A 15,118-nucleotide genomic window follows, 5' to 3' on the forward strand; every position below is an offset into this window, starting at 1 on the left:
CAGGTGGAGCAGGTGGAGGAGGCGCTGGGCTCGGGTGGAGCAGGTGGAGCAGGTGGAGCAGGCGCTGGGTTCGCGTGGAGCAGGTGGAGCAGGTGGAGGAGGCGCTGGGCTCGGGTGGAGCAGGTGGAGCAGGTGGAGGAGGCGCTGGGCTCAGGTGGAGCAGGTGGAGGAGGCGCTGGGCTCGGGTGGAGCAGGTGGAGGAGGCGCTGGGCTCGGGTGGAGCAGGTGGAGGAGGCCCTGGGCTCGGGTGGAGCAGGTGGAGCAGGTGGAGCAGGTGGAGCAGGCGCTGGGCTCAGGTGGAGCAGGTGGAGCAGGTGGAGCAGGCGCTGGGCTCGGGTGGAGCAGGTGGAGCAGGTGGAGCAGGCGCTGGGCTCGGGTGGAGCAGGTGGAGCAGGTGGAGCAGGCGCTGAGCTGGGGTGGAGCAGGTGGAGCAGGTGTAGCAGGCGCTGGGCTGGGGTGGAGCAGGTGGAGCAGGTGGAGCAGGTGGAGGAGGCGCTGGGCTCGGGTGGAGCAGGTGGAGCAGGTGGAGCAGGTGGAGCAGGTGGAGGAGGCGCTGGGCTCGGGTGGAGCAGGTGGAGGAGGCGCTGGGCTCGGGTGGAGCAGGTGGAGGAGGCGCTGGGCTCGGGTGGAGCAGGTGGAGCAGGTGGAGGAGGCGCTGGGCTCGGGTGGAGCAGGTGGAGCAGGTGGAGCAGGTGGAGGAGGCGCTGGGCTCGGGTGGAGCAGGTGGAGCAGGTGGAGCAGGTGGAGGAGGCGCTGGGCTCGGGTGGAGCAGGTGGAGCAGGTGGAGGAGGCGCTGGGCTCGGGTGGAGCAGGTGGAGCAGGCGCTGGTGCTTGGAGGAGGCGCTGGGCTCGGGTGCGGGCACTGCAGCTCCAGTTGAGGCGCTGGCTTGGCCGCCCGAGCAGGTGGGGAGACAGACCCTGACCGCCTCTGGCTCTCTGCGCCGTGGCAGCTGCTCTCATGGGGCCAGCCGGTCCCCTCCTGACGGCCGTGCTGCAGCAAGAGCCCTGCGGGGGAGCGTGCAGCGTGCCCACAGGAGCCTCGTGCACGTTGCTGCCCACAGGCCACCTCTGCTGAGTGCTGGCAGGCAGCTCCGGGGTGCACAGGTCCTGCTGAGTGCTGCCCTGCTCATCGCAGGCCCGCGGCTGCCCTCGGGCGGCTCCGGGGTTGCGCAGGTGCCCGCGGGCCCACTTCTGCTAAGCACCGCCCCGTTCGCCCCAGGCCCGTGGCTGCCCTCGGGCGGCTCCAGCCCTGCCCTCACAGCCTGCCCCGCTCCCCGCAGGCCCGCGGCTGCCCTCGGGCGGCTCCAGCCCTGCCCTCACAGCCTGCCCCGCTCCCCGCAGGCCCGCGGCTGCCCTCGGGCGGCTCCAGCCCTGCCCTCACAGCCTGCCCCGCTCCCCGCAGGCCTGCGGCTGCCCGCTCTACTGGAAGGGTCCGTTGTTCTATGGCGCTGGGGGAGAGCGCACCGGCCACGTCTCCGTCCACAAGTTCATCGCCATGTGGAGGAAGTGAGTCCCCTCTCCGGTGGAGGGCTCGGGGGTCCAAGGGCGCCGTCCAGGCGTGTCCGCCGCCCCACGTGGTCTCAGCGGCCCCGTGTCCTTGCAGAGTCCTGCAGAGCTGCCACGACGACGCTGCCAAGTTCACCCGCCTGCTCGTGAGCCCCGGCAGCGAGCACCTGGTGCAGGAGGACTTCGTGCCGTTCGTGCAGGTCGGTGAGGGCAGCGGGCAGAGGCTGAGCGGGCGCCGCACTGGGGACAGGCTTGCTGCAGCCCCGCGCTCGCACTCCCCCTCCATGCGGCGCCCGGGGGCCCCTTGCGTGTCTGTGCCGTGGAGTCTGACAGGGCTCAGGTGTCACGGGTTCTGCGTCCCAACATTGCCAGTGCCTCCTGCCCCCGCGGTGTCCAGACACGCATCACCAGAGAGCTCCGACGGCCCTCTCCGCAGAGCGAGGTTTCAGGTTTCCTCCCCACGTCTCGAGGGCCCCTTCAGGCCACACTCGATTGCAGTCCCGCTCTAGCTTCCTTGGCGTCCGCCATCCGCTGTGGTTGACACGTACAGCGTAGGTGCCACGTCCTCGGGCGCGCCCCGCGGCGGTCCGTGCCAGGGGAGCACGACCCCAGCCCTGTCTCTTCCCTCCTCGGCAGGACGTGGTCAACACGCACCCAGGACTGGCCTTTCTGAAGGAAGCGCCCGAGTTCCACTCCCGCTACATCACCACCGTGAGTCCCCCTGCGGCGCGGTCAGCACGGCCCACCGGGTGCGCCCTCGGAGAGGTCTGGTGTCTCACTCAGCCCACGGTGCTGCTCCTGACTGTAAATGTGGACGCGCCCCCCCCCGACGCAGCCCGTTTCTCCCGTGCTTGAGACCGCACGAGGCCCCGCCTGCGTGGGGTGGGGTGGGAAGGTCCCAGCAGCCCCGAAAGGCCGCTGCCACTGCCAGCCCAGCGCAGCGCGGGCCTCGGCCAGGCCGGGAGCAGACGTGGTGGTTTTTCTAAAGATGAGCGTGTCCGGCGCGTTCTGACGCCCTCGGGAAAGGGGGAGCTTCAGCGTGCTCAGAGCGAAGACGTTTCCTCAGCTCCAGGCAAAGCAGGTTCTGGGGGGAGGCCCTGGTCCCACCACACGTTTGAGCGCCACGTCCTGGGCACAGGGCTGGCTGTGGGGACGCAGCGCCGTCAGCACGGGCCCCGCCCCTAGGAGCTGGGCTTCTGGTGAGAGGACGGCAGGCCTGCCGGGTGCTGTCAGTGAGAACGGGAGCCGGGTGCTCCGAACGCCCCGCGCGGCCGCCAGGAGCCAGACAGGCACCAGACCGTGAGTCACTGCCCCACGGTTCCCTCAGGCCAGGTGTTTCCTGGCGACGCAGGATTTCCATGTAGGACAGCGCAGCTGCAGGCGGAGGGCCTCTGGCGGCAAGGGCCCGGGGCTCCAGGCCCCCGGAGCTGCCTCGTGGACCCGGGAGCAGAGGCGCGTCCCCCTGCCCACAGGTCCACCCGAGCCCGGGCGACGGCCCAAGGCTGTCGTCCCCACACTGAGTTCTCACGCTCGTGGACGGGTTAGAAAATCCTGAGAATCAGCCCCGTCCCGCCAGCCGTGGGTCAGCCGTCGATCGCGTCGTGGTGCACGGCGACCCGGTCGCTCTGCTGCCCAAGGGCGTTGGCTTTTTTACGGGAACGCACTCGCCAGGAGCCTGTGTGGGGCACGGCACGTCGCTGGTGCCTTTTACACCAGCAGTGCGGGTCTGGCCGCCAGTGGACACCGTCCAAGGCCAGCAGGTGTGTGCTCCCGCGGCCTTGTCCGCGCGACGCTGCTCCCGTGCGGCTCCATCACCCCGGGCTCAACAGGGCCTGGGAGCAGCTGGAACCGGGCACTGGCTGAAGGGGGTCTCTGGGAGAACAGGTTCCGTGGCCTTGAGATTGTTCATTCCCACCGACAGCCGCCTCCACGGGCAGGTCCCGAGGCCATCGTGAAGTACTGGGGACGTCCTGGTGCACACACGTCTGTCCTGAAGTTTTGGGGGGGGGTGAGCCCCTCCAAGTTCGCCCACGGTGTCCACCCTTTCCCTGCCACCTCGGTTCCTGTGTCTCCAGAAGCAGGACCTTGCCTGGCTGACTGTCCGTCCCTCTGCCGTGCCTGCAGACGGCCCCTTTGCTCTGGCTCTTCTGTGGGTTCTGCGGCACAGGCGCCCTCTGCTGGCCGGCTGGGGACACAGCTGGAGTCAGCTGGGCTTTGTGGGCGTCCCCAGGCGCATGGGCCGTGGGGGCCCCGGGTGGTTGGGTCCCGGGGTCCATGCCCTCCGGGCCGTCGGGCAGCCCTGGGGCCGTGCTCTCTGGCCGCAGGCTCTGGGCTGTGCCGCCGTCGGCTGAGCCCGCTGCACCCGCAGGTGATCCAGCGCATCTTCTACTCGGTGAACCGGTCCTGGTCGGGGAGGATCACGTGCTCAGAGCTCAGGAGGAGCTCCTTCCTGCAGGTAGACGGCCGCACCCGGCCCTCGCACCTGGAGCCGCTGTGCCGCCCAGCGCCAGGCACGCCCGGGAGGGCCCCGAGCCCGGGAGGGCCCCCAGCCCGTGAGGACCCCCAGCCCGTGAGGGCCCCTCGAGCCCGTGAGGGCCCCAAGCCCACGAGGACCCCCAGCCCACGAGGACCCCAAGCCCATGAGGGCCCCTCAAGCCTGTGAACGCCCCAAACCCTGTAAAGACCCCTCAAACCTGTGAGGGCTCCCCAAGCTTGTAAGGAGCTCCCAAGCCTGTGACGAGCCCCCAAGCCCACGAGGGCCCCAAGCCTGAGGGCCCCAAGCCCACAAAGGCCCCAAAGCCCATGCGACCCCCAAGCCCGTGAGGCCCCCCGCCCCCGCGCGCCCGCCTGCCCACTCTGTCGCCCGCAGAACGTGGCGCTGCTGGAGGAGGAGGCCGACATCAACCAGCTGACGGAGTTCTTCTCCTACGAGCACTTCTACGTCATCTACTGCAAGTTCTGGGAGCTCGACACGGACCACGACCTGCTCATCGACGCCGCGGACCTGGCCCGCCACAACGACCACGGTGAGCGCCCAGGCCCCGCGGCCTGCCGGCCGGGCCACGACCCGAGCCCGAGGCCTGAGCCCCAAGACCTGAGCCCCCAACACCGAGCCCTCATGAGCCTGACCCCAAGACCTCAGCCCCCATGACCTGAGCACCCACAAGCCTGACCCCAACACCCGAGCCCCCAAGACATGAGACCACCCATGGCCCTGACCCCAGGGCCGAGACCCCACAGGGCCTCAGGCCACACCGCGGGCCCCACAGTCCCCACGTGCCAACCCCACAGACCCCGGCCCCTGCTGCCGTGGCCCCACAGGGCCTCAGGCCACACCGCGGGCCCCACAGTCCCCACGTGCCAACCCCACAGACCCCGGCCCCTGCTGCCGTGGCCACCCTGCCCACCAGGCCCTGGCCCTGCGGCCGCCTCGCCTGCGCTTCCCGTGCCACGAGCCCTCAGGATGTGCTGCCCCTGCACAGGGCTGCTGGGGGGCAGGGAGCGGGCCGCTCCTGGACTTCCACAACCGGCCAGCCCCAGGGGCTGCCGTTCCTCCACCCGGCCCTCTTCTGGTTTCCTCAGTCGGCTCAGGGCTGCCGTTGCCCCCAGGGCCACGCCGAGCCCACCTGGTGAGCCTGGCAAGGCCCCTGGGCCTCCCACGGGCTTCCCTCAACAGGCTCCTCCACGCGCTGGACCCTCGGCGCGCCCCTGGCCCGGGAGAGGGACACAGTCTGTACTAGTCAGCCAAAGCGCTGATGCAAAACACCAGAAACTGGGGGGTGTCCATAAGGAGTATTTATTTGGGGTAGGAGCTTACAGACACCAGTCCATAAAGCACAGGTTACCTCTCTCACCAGTCTGTTTCCATGTGTTGGAACAAGAAGGGTGCTGACGTCTGCCAGGGTTCAGGCTTCCTGGGTTCCTCTGGACTGAGTCTCTGTTTTCTCCACAAGGTCAGCTGTAGACGATCAGGGGAACGGCTGTCTCTGTGCCTGGGGTTTCTGCCCTGTCTCAGGAGCCGTCTCTATTCCTCGGTGTTCTCTGGGCTCAGGGTTCCTCTCTTCCCAGGGTTTGCTTCTTCCTGGGCTCAGCAGTCCTTTCTTTCCAGGGCTGGCTTCTCTTTCCTCTGTGAGCTTACTTCCAGGGGCTCCAGCTTAAGGCTTCAGCATCAAACTCCAACATCAAAACCCCTCCTCTCTGTCCTCTGCCATGTCTTTTATCTGTGAGCCCCACCCACCAAGGGGCAGGGACTCAGCACCCTGATGACGTGGCCCAGTCAAAGCCCTAAGCATAATCACGCCCAGGTACAGACCCGATTACACACAGAATCCACCATCTGTTTTTGGAATTCAAAACCATGTCAAACTGCTACACTGTCTGTCGCCCCCTCTGAGTCTCCCTCCTGCCCTGGACGTGCCAGGGGCCGTCCCGTGTCTGCACCAGCCTTCAGGCTCTGGACACCGTCCATCACCCCCTCCGGGTCTCCACCCTGGACATCTCGGGGCCGTCCCGTGTCTGCACCAGCCTCCGGGCTCTGGACACCGTCCATCACCCCCTCCGGGTCTCCACCCTGGACATCTCGGGGCCGTCCCGTGTCTGCACCAGCCTCCGGGCTCTGGACACCGTCCATCACCCCCTCCGGGTCTCCACCCTGGACATCTCGGGGCCGTCCCGTGTCTGCACCAGCCTTCGGGCTCTGGACACCGTCCATCACCCCCTCCGGGTCTCCACCCTGGACATCTCAGGGCCGTCCCGTGTCTGCACCAGCCTCCAGGCTCTGGACACCGTCCATCACCCCCTCCGGGTTTCCACCCTGGACATCTCGGGGCCGTCCCGTGTCTGCACCAGCCTTTGGGCTCTGGACACCGTCCATCACCCCCTCCGGGTCTCCACCCTGGACATCTCGGGGCCGTCCCGTGTCTGCACCAGCCTCCGGGCTCTGGACACCGTCCATCACCCCCTCTGGGTCTCCACCCTGGACATCTCGGGGCCGTCCCGTGTCTGCACAGGCCTCCAGGCTGGATCCTCAGATCTGAGCAACACCAGAGGGTCGTCGTCAGCAGCTTCCTTCCTGGAATGTACAGCAGAGAACGCTTTCTTTAGGAGGTTTAGATTTCCAGCCCCGGAGTGAGTGGCGCTCGTTTCCATCGGCCCCAACCCTTGGCTGATTTGAGGGAGGCTGAAGGCGGCGGCGCCCGCGTGTCTGAGAAGCCACGTTTCCCAGGCACGTGCACGCGCTGGCTGGAGCAGCGTCCGGGTCGCCCTTCTCTGCAGGGTTTCCTTAAGTCTGTCTCCTGGTGTGTTTTCTAAAGTCGCAGGGTCCACTGGGGTTTATCGTTCTCTCCAGCCTGTTTGCTCTGAAGCCGGCCTTCACGGGAGGGTCTCCCTCTCACGGGGAGGCTGAGGGGACGGGCATCGGCTCCAGGGGAGCGGCCACCTGCTCTGCTTTTCACGTCATTCCGGGCTCGTCCTCTGCAGCCTCGGAAGGTCACGGACAGTCACAGGTGGCCACAAACCACAGACAGCCTCGGACCATGGACACGCTCAGACCACGGGCAGCCATGGGCAGCCTCAGACCACGGATGACTTGGACCACGGATGGCTCGGGCCACGGACAGCCACAGGTGGCCTTGGACCACTGATGGCCTCAGACCACGGATGACTCAGATCACGGACAGCTTTGGGACACGGACAGCCTCAGACCACTGATGGCCTCAGAGGGCCACAGACCCCAGAAGGCTCGGACCATGGGAAGCCACAGGCCAGACCGCAGACGGCCTTGGATCACAGCTTCAGTGGCCACAGCCCCCGGACGGCCTCGGGCAGCCGCAGACCTGGGATGGCACCTGCACTTCGATCACAGACCACGGGCAGCCTGTCCTCAGGCGGCCACAGGCCGTGGAGGACCTTGGACTTGAGGCCCAGGAGGCCTCGTGAGGACGACGCGCTGCGAGCGTGTGGGTTCCACAGGCCTCTCGGCTCTGGGTTCGACGAGCTGCCGGCACCCTGCCCTGAGCGTGAATTCAGAGACCAGGCCGCAGGGCGTCCCCGCAGCATCCTGCAGAGGCAGAGCCACCCCGCGCCCAGCCGGCCTCCATCCTGCCAGCCCCTGGGCTTTGGTGGCAGCACCTGCAGCTCGCCACGGCCCCCAGGGCGTTCACGTCGCTCTGCTGGGCGTCGTGACCGGCGGAGCTGGGCCTTGGCCCAATCTCCCCGGGTCTGATGACCGACCGCGGGGAGGGCGGCCCAGCCGGGGCGACCCCGGGCTGTGGGGCAACCCCAGGCTGCGGGGCGGGCGCTCTGATGGCTGGCAAGGCGGCCCTGTGCCCCTTCCCTCACGCCCGAGTTTCCTCCTTTCGGCCAAGGAGCCCGCGGAGGGTTTCCTGTGTGGGCCGTGGTCGCACCGGCTGGACCCGCGGCCAGGCAGGGGGCAGGTGCTGGTCGGGTTGCCGGGCCAGGCCTTCGCTTGCTCCCCCGCGAGGCAAGCCTGTGCACGAGGAGGGGCGTATTGGCCCCGCCCCCCGGGAGCTGCTTTTCCGTGCTCACCTCTCGTAGCCTTTGGGCGCTTGTTCCGGCAGCACGAGCAGGCGGGGCCGAGCCTCCTGCTAGAAACGTGAGCCGGCCCTGCTTCCCGCGTCCCTGACGCTGTGGGCGCTGTCCTCTTCCGGCCCTGACCACGCCGCAGCCCGGCCTCGGGGCAGCAGAGAGCCACGGAGGCCGGGGGGGTGTGTGCAGGCAGCCTGGGCCCCCTGTGCTCTGCCCCAGGAGGCACAGCGCGGTGCCCAGTGGGGGTGGGGGCGGGCACCACAGAGTGGGGGGCGCGGGATCAAGTGGGGGGCACCAGAGTGGGGCTGCAGGGCCAAGTGGAGACACCACAGAGTGGGGGTGCCGGGCTGAGTGGGGACAGCAGAGTGGGGGCTGCAGGGCCAAGTGGAGACACCACAGAGTGGGGGTGCCGGGCTGAGTGGGGACAGCAGAGTGGGGCTGCAGGGCCAAGTGGAGACACCACAGAGTGGGGGTGCCGGGCTGAGTGGGGACAGCAGAGTGGGGCTGCAGGGCCAAGTGGAGACACCACAGAGTGGGGGTGCAGGGCCAAGTGGAGACACCACAGAGTGGGGGTGCCGGGCTGAGTGGGGACAGCAGAGTGGGGTGCAGGGCCAAGTGGAGACACCACAGAGTGGGGGTGCAGGGCTGAGTGGGGACAGCAGAGTGGGAGTGCAGGGCCGAGGGGTGTGTGGGCCAAGTGGGGGTACTGGATTGGGGGCACCGCTGAGTGGGGGGTGTGGGACAGGGTCAGGGCACCGCCGAGCGTGGGCACCACTGACCCACCGTTTGTTCCCAGCCATCTCCACCAAGATGATTGACAGGATATTCTCAGGAGCAGTGACGCGGTGAGTCTCGGGCGAGCGCTGTGCGTCCCCTGTACGCCTCCACCATGGCCCTCATGGGTCCACGCTGACTCGTGCCCTGAGCCGGCGTGTCCACGTCCTGCCAGCAGAGCCTCCCACGGGGGCGTGAGGGGGACGAGCCCTGGGGACTCGGTGGGGCTGGGGGCCGTCGAGCCCCAGCGGCAGGCAGGGAGTGGGCGGGCCGGCGCAGGCCTGCCTGCGGGAGGAGACTCCTTGGTGTCCTCTGTGTCGCCGCCTGAGGCTTAGGAGCGGCGCACAGGCCTGCGTGCAAAGTAGGCGGGTGTGAGCGGTGCAGCACGTGCTGGTGACACTCCGCTCCCTGGTTGGCTCCCAGAGGCAGGCGCGTGCAGAAAGAAGGAAAGTTGAGCTACGCGGACTTCGTCTGGTTCTTGATCTCTGAGGAGACAAGAAAACCCCGACCAGGTGGGTGCTGGGTGCCCCGTGGAGCCGTGCAGCCTGAGGCGTAGGCCACACAGCTTTTCCCGCAGCACAGGCAGGTCCAGGCTGGGACGTCCCTGACGGCCATTGGAGACGTCAGACCCATTTTGTCAGGGTGCATGTGCCCGAGCCACCGTGTGGTTTGCATGCTCGTGCACACATGTGCTCTGTGTGCCTGGCGTTCCCGCCACACCGAGCTCTAACGTGTGGACATGTGGGGATGGCGGCTCACCTGCTCGCACTCAGCGGTGGACAGAGCTGCCAGCTTAGACCTGAGCACACCTGGGCTGAACGGGGGCGTGGCGGTGCGTGTGCTCTCGTGTCTGCCCACGTGTCCTGTGCATGTGTGTGCCCACGTGTCCAGACCCTCCTGCCCCTGGTCCAGAACCTCATGTCCTGGTTCTGTTCAGTTGTATGTGCGTGGCGGTGCATGTGCTCCTGTGCCGTGTCCCCATCTAGCCGTGTGCTCCCACGGCCGTGTGCTCCTGGGTACTGTGTTGTGCTCCCATGGTCATGCTCCCCTATAGCCTTATGCTCCAGTGGCCATGCTGTCTTGTAGCCGTGTGCTCCCCTGGCCATGGTCCCCTGTAGCTGTATGCTCCCGTGGCCGTGTGCTCCCATGGCAATGCTCCCCTGGTCATGGTCCCCTGTAGCCGTGTGCTCCCGCGGCCATGTGCTCCCATGGCAAAGCTCCCCTGTGGCCATGCTCTCCTGTAGCCGTGTGCTCCCGTGGCAATGCTCCCCTGTGGCCATGCTCTCCTGTAGCCGTGTGCTCCCGTGGCCGTGTGCTCCCGTGGCAATGCTCCCCTGTGGCCATGCTCTCCTGTAGCCGTGTGCTCCCGCGGCCATGTGGCTTCTGTGGCCATGGTCCCCTGTGGCTGTGTCCTCCCGTAGCCATATGCTCCTGTGGCAATGCTCCCTTGTAGCTATGTGCTCCAGTGGCCATGCTCTCCTGTAGCCATGTGCTCCCATGGCCATGTGCTCCGTGGCCGTGGTCCCCTGTAGCCATATGCGTCTGTGGCCATGTCCTCCCGTAGCCATGTGTTCCTGTGACCGTGTGCTCCCGTGGCAATGCTCCCCTGTAGCCGTGTGCTCCAGTGGCCATGCTCTCCTGTAGCCGTGTGCTTCCCCATGGCATGTGCTTCCGTGGCCGTGGTCCCCTGTAGCCGTATGCTTCTGTGGCCGTGTCCTCCCATAGGCATGCACTCCTGTGGCCGCGTGCTCCCGTGGCCGTGCTCTCCTGTAGCCATGTGTTCCTATGGCCAGGGTCCCCTGTAGCCGTCTGCTCCCGTGGCCATGGTCCCCTGTAGCCATATGCTCCCGTGGCCATGGTCTCCTCATGTGTGCTCCTGTGGCCATGGACCCTATAGCAGTGTGTTCTCGTGGCCATGTGCTCCTGTAGCCGTGTGCTGTGCTCCCATGGCTGTGCTCCTCTGTAGCCGTGTGCTCCCCGTGGCCGCCTGCCCCTCATACCCTCACTGCCACTGCCCCTGCAGCATCGAGTACTGGTTCCGCTGCATGGACCTGGACGGCGACGGGCGCTGTCCATGTACGAGCTCGAGTTCTTCTATGAGGAGCAGAGCCGCCGGCTGGACAGCATGGCCATCGAGGCGCTGCCCTTCGAGGACTGCCTGTGCCAGATGCTGGACCTGGTGAAGCCCCAGAGCGAAGGTGACGCCGGGGGCTACGCGGAGGTGGGGGGAGGGGCGCGGGGGGTGTGGGGCGTCCACAGCATGGCTCCTCCCCCCATCCTGGCTCCCATCCCCTGCCTGGCTCCAGTCCCTGCTGTGTGGGGTCTAGGGCCGCGTCCCCCTCCACCACCGCAAGTTCCTGCCTGGCCAGGGTCTGCCCCCCTTCCCTCCCGCCCCCAGGGACCCTTCCCGCAGGCGTGGGTGGTGCTCGGCCGAGGCCAGCACTGAGCGGGTGGGGCACGACCACCGGCATCCGCAGCGCCCTGGCGCAGCACGCAGGGAGCAGCGCGCAGGGAGCTGCAGGCGCGGGGGAGCCAGGTGCCCCGGCGTGGGGGGGGGCTCCAGCACCGGTCCCCGCCGCCCAGCGAGGCCCAGCTGTACCGTCAGCGCCGCGGGCGCGGTTCTTGGGCGCTGTTGGCGGGCACGGGGCGGGAGCGTCGTCCGCACACGTCACGCATGCAGGAGTGGGGGCTCTGCACGCGCGGCCGGTCGTGACCCGCCCTTGAGGTGCTTCTCTCCCCACAGGGAAGATCACGCTCCACGACCTCAAGAAATGCAAGCAGGCCAACGTGTTCTTTGACACGTTTTTCAACATTGAGAAATACCTCGACCACGAGCAGAAGGAGCAGATGTCCCTGCTGCGGGTGAGCGTCCTCGGCCGCGCCTGTCGCCGCCAGCCTGTCCCGGTCAACAGGCGCGCCCCTGCCCTGTGGCGCTTCGCCCATCAACACACATGGCCCAACCCTGTCCTGGTCGACACGCGTGCCTCAGCCCTGTGCCCTGTGAGCATGTGTTTCCTGGCCCTGTCCACGAGGCCTGTATGCCTCGCTTGACTCTGCCCTGTCCTGGCCCCAGGGCCTCTCACCTGGCCCAGGGCCTCTCACCTGGCCCACCTGGGCCCACCTGGCCAGGTCCTCTCACCTGGCCCAGCCCTGTCAGACAGCTCTCACCCACCCAGCCCTGGCCCACAGCCTCTCACCTGGCTCACCTGGCCTGGCGCTGACACACGCTCCCCCCCCAGGAGGGCGACAACGACGGCCCTGAGCTCTCTGATTGGGAGAAGTACGCCGCGGAAGAGTACGACATCCTCGTGGCCGAGGAGGCCGCTGGAGACCCCTGGGATGACGGGTGAGGAGGGGTCCACAGGGAGCAGGGCTGGGCGCTCTTGTGTCGGGGCAGGGGCCTCCTGAGGAGGGGCTGGGGCCAGGCCTGGGGTGTTCTTGGGGAGGGGCTGGTGTCGGTGCGGGGGGTTCCTGGGGAGCGGGCTGGGGTGGGCTTCTCCCCACGCAGATTCCTCCCTGCAGACCCCCGACACCCTGGCCACCTTCTGCAGTGGTGCTGCTAGGTTGGCGTGCGTCCAGCAGCCCCCACCTGCCTCCCACCGTGGCCCGTGGCCACGTAGTCCCTGAGCCCTGCCGGGGCCCTCCCCAGCCCTGCCCAGAAGGGGCCCCTGCTCGGGGCCAGCGTGGACCAGGAGCTCCTGCAGCCGCAGGACCCCCCGGCCCCGAGCGTGTGCATGTGGGCACCTCTGTGTTGACGTGTGAGCGTGCACGCACGTGGCACAGGGGCGTGTCTACACCCATGTGCACATGCCCACATCTGCACGTGTGGTCTGTGTGTGCGCCGTGTGTGCTCGGGGGCCAGTGTGGACCAGGAGCTCCTGCAGCCACAGGACCCCCGGCCCGAGCGTTTGCCTGTGGGCACCTGTGTTTACGTGTGTGAGCGGGTACACGTGGCACAGGGGCGTGTCTACACCCGTGTGCACACGCCCACATCTGTGCACGTGTGGTCTGTGTGTGCGCGTGTGTGCTCGGGGGCCAGCGTGGACCAGGAGCTCCTGCAGCCGCCAGCCCGCAGGACCCCCGGCCCGAGCGTGTGCGTGTGGGCACCTCTGTGTTGACGTGTGTGAGCGGGTACATGTGGCACAGGGGCGTGTCTACGCCAGTGTGCACACGCCCACGTCTGTGCACGTGTGGTCTGTGTGTGCGCGTGTGTGCTCGGGGGCCAGCGTGGACCAGGAGCTCCTGCAGCCGCCAGCCCGCAGGACCCCCGGCCTGAGCGTGTGCGTGTGGGCACCTCTGTGTTTACATGTGTGAGCGGGTACACACATGGCATAGGGGCGTGTCACCCCATGCGCACACGCCCACGTCTATGTGCACGTGAGGTCTGTGTGTGTGCGTGTGTGCACGTGTGCACCTGCGTGGGCTCTATGAGCCAGCCACGCCAGCCCTGGGGCCTCCCCCAGCCTCAGGCCTCGTGTGGGCACCTGTGTTTACGTGTGTGAGTGTGCACGCACATGGCACAGGAGCGTGTCTACACCCATGCGCACACGCCCACGTCTGTGTGCACGTGAGGTCTGTGTGTGTGCGTGTGCACGTGTGCACCTGCGTGGGCTCTATGAGCCAGCCACGCCAGCCCTGGGGCCTCCCCTCCGCCTGTTTGCTCCCCAGTTCAGCTCCTGGTTCTGGGCCTCCCAGGCTTTTCCTGTGATCCAGGGCTGCCCTGCCCTGCCTGGGTGGAGGGCGCGGTTCTGGTCTGCGGGTTAGCAAGAGCGTGGGCCTCCCTGGGGCCCTGCGCCCCGACCCCAGCCCGCCCAGTCAAGGTGGGGAGCACCTCCTGGTCCTCAGAGGAGGAGCCTGCTCAGGTGGAGTGGGGAGCACCTCCTGGTCCTCAGAGGAGGAGCCTGCTCAGGTGCAGTGGGGAGCACCTCCTGGTCTCAGAGGAGCTGCTCAGGTGGAGTCGGGAGCACCTGCTGGTCCTCAGGGGAGGAGCCTGCTCTAGGTGGTTGGAGCACCTGCTGCCCCACAGGGGAGGAGCCTGCTCAGGTGGAGTGGGGAGCACCTGCTGCCCACAGGGGAGGAGCCTGCTCTGAGGTGGAGGGAGCACCTGCTGGTCTGCAGGAGGAGCCAGCTCTGGGTGGATGGAGCCGCTCCTGACTTGCAGGAAGGCCCCTGGGCAGGCGCCTGGTCCCCTTCGTCCGCTGACCCTGACTTGGTTTCTTCTGAGCGTTTTCCAGTCTCGGGATCAGGCTCGTTAGAGGGGCCGCCTCGCCAGACCCTGGTCTGCCCGTCTCCGAGCGCGTGGGTTTTCCTGGGGGCCGCCCCCGGGTCGCCCCGCCCGGGCTGCCGGCCTCTCGGCTGAAAGACCGGGCGGCCAGGCCCTGCCGAGGAGCCCGCGAGCCCTGCTGGAACCCGCATCCCGAGCCCCCGCGCGCTCGTTGCAGGTACGAGGCGGAGCTCAGCCCCGTGGACCCGAAGCTGCGCGGGCCGCGCTCGGCGCTGGAGCCGCGGCCGTTCCTGGAGGCGCCGCCCGCCCTGGGCGCCGTGGGCCTGCTCGGCTGCGAGGACGACCTGCAGCTGCTGTGAGCGCGGGGCCAGGCCGCTGCGGCGCGAGAAACGAGCTGCTTCGCCCGCGCCGTCTTCACGGGCAGCCAAGTGCGCGCGTCCAGACGGCCAGGTTTTATTTATTCGCTCGGAAGCTCGCCGGGGCCGTTCGTGGGCGGCGGACGTCCCCGCGCCGGCTGCGCAGGGGCTGGCCCGGGAGACCCGCTCCCTGGAGACGCGCTGGGACCCGAGGCCCGTGGGCCGCCGCCGTGCGCGGCCGCTCCTGCCCGAGCGCAGCCCCCGCTGCCCGCGCTGCTGCCCGGGGCGCAGTCGGCGTCCCCGCCTCCGGCCGCCCGGCGCCTTGCGCCTTCCGCGTCAGAGCGGCGCCGAGACGCGGGCGCGCCCTCGCCAGGTGACCCGAGCGGTTTTCCACGTCCATGTGCAAGAGTATGTCGTTTTCATCTGCTGAGTAGAGCAGTTGAAACGTGTTCGTTTTACGAGACCACGTTTGTATTTTCAAATAAAGATTCGAGAGTTTCACCTGGTGGGAGACAGGGGCACGGGGGCGCCGCCAGCAGCTCACGGGAGGCGCGGAGCGGCGGGGGCCACGGGGAAAGCGTGACCCGCGGGGGGCGGCCTGGAGCGGGTGGCCGCCCCATGATGGCCCCAGGCGGGGCCTGCCTGCGCGTCCCCCGAGGCGTGCCGCCGGCGCGGGGCCTGGGGGGCCCTTGAGGACGGGGTGGCCCCGCGG

At 68.3% G+C, this 15,118-nt stretch overlaps 1 protein-coding gene across 1 annotated transcript in view; it reads left to right on the forward strand.

Moving 5' to 3' along the window:
- LOC139438067 (serine/threonine-protein phosphatase 2A regulatory subunit B'' subunit beta-like) overlaps nucleotides 1-14,674 on the forward strand; it is a 55,855-nt gene extending 41,181 nt beyond the window's left edge. The window contains 13 exon segments of the mRNA XM_071213209.1: nucleotides 1,403-1,506; nucleotides 1,604-1,706; nucleotides 2,143-2,217; nucleotides 3,875-3,961; nucleotides 4,376-4,532; nucleotides 8,849-8,897; nucleotides 9,250-9,314; nucleotides 9,317-9,338; nucleotides 10,850-10,890; nucleotides 10,893-11,024; nucleotides 11,570-11,688; nucleotides 12,066-12,172; nucleotides 14,268-14,674. Coding sequence (XP_071069310.1) covers nucleotides 1,403-1,506; nucleotides 1,604-1,706; nucleotides 2,143-2,217; nucleotides 3,875-3,961; nucleotides 4,376-4,532; nucleotides 8,849-8,897; nucleotides 9,250-9,314; nucleotides 9,317-9,338; nucleotides 10,850-10,890; nucleotides 10,893-11,024; nucleotides 11,570-11,688; nucleotides 12,066-12,172; nucleotides 14,268-14,409 — 1,203 coding nt within the window. The 3' untranslated portion in view covers nucleotides 14,410-14,674.
- Nucleotides 14,675-15,118: the final 444 nt, after the last annotated feature.

The sequence above is a fragment of the Dasypus novemcinctus genome, chromosome X (assembly GCF_030445035.2).
Source record: "Dasypus novemcinctus isolate mDasNov1 chromosome X, mDasNov1.1.hap2, whole genome shotgun sequence".
Classification (NCBI taxonomy): Eukaryota; Metazoa; Chordata; class Mammalia; order Cingulata; family Dasypodidae; genus Dasypus; species Dasypus novemcinctus.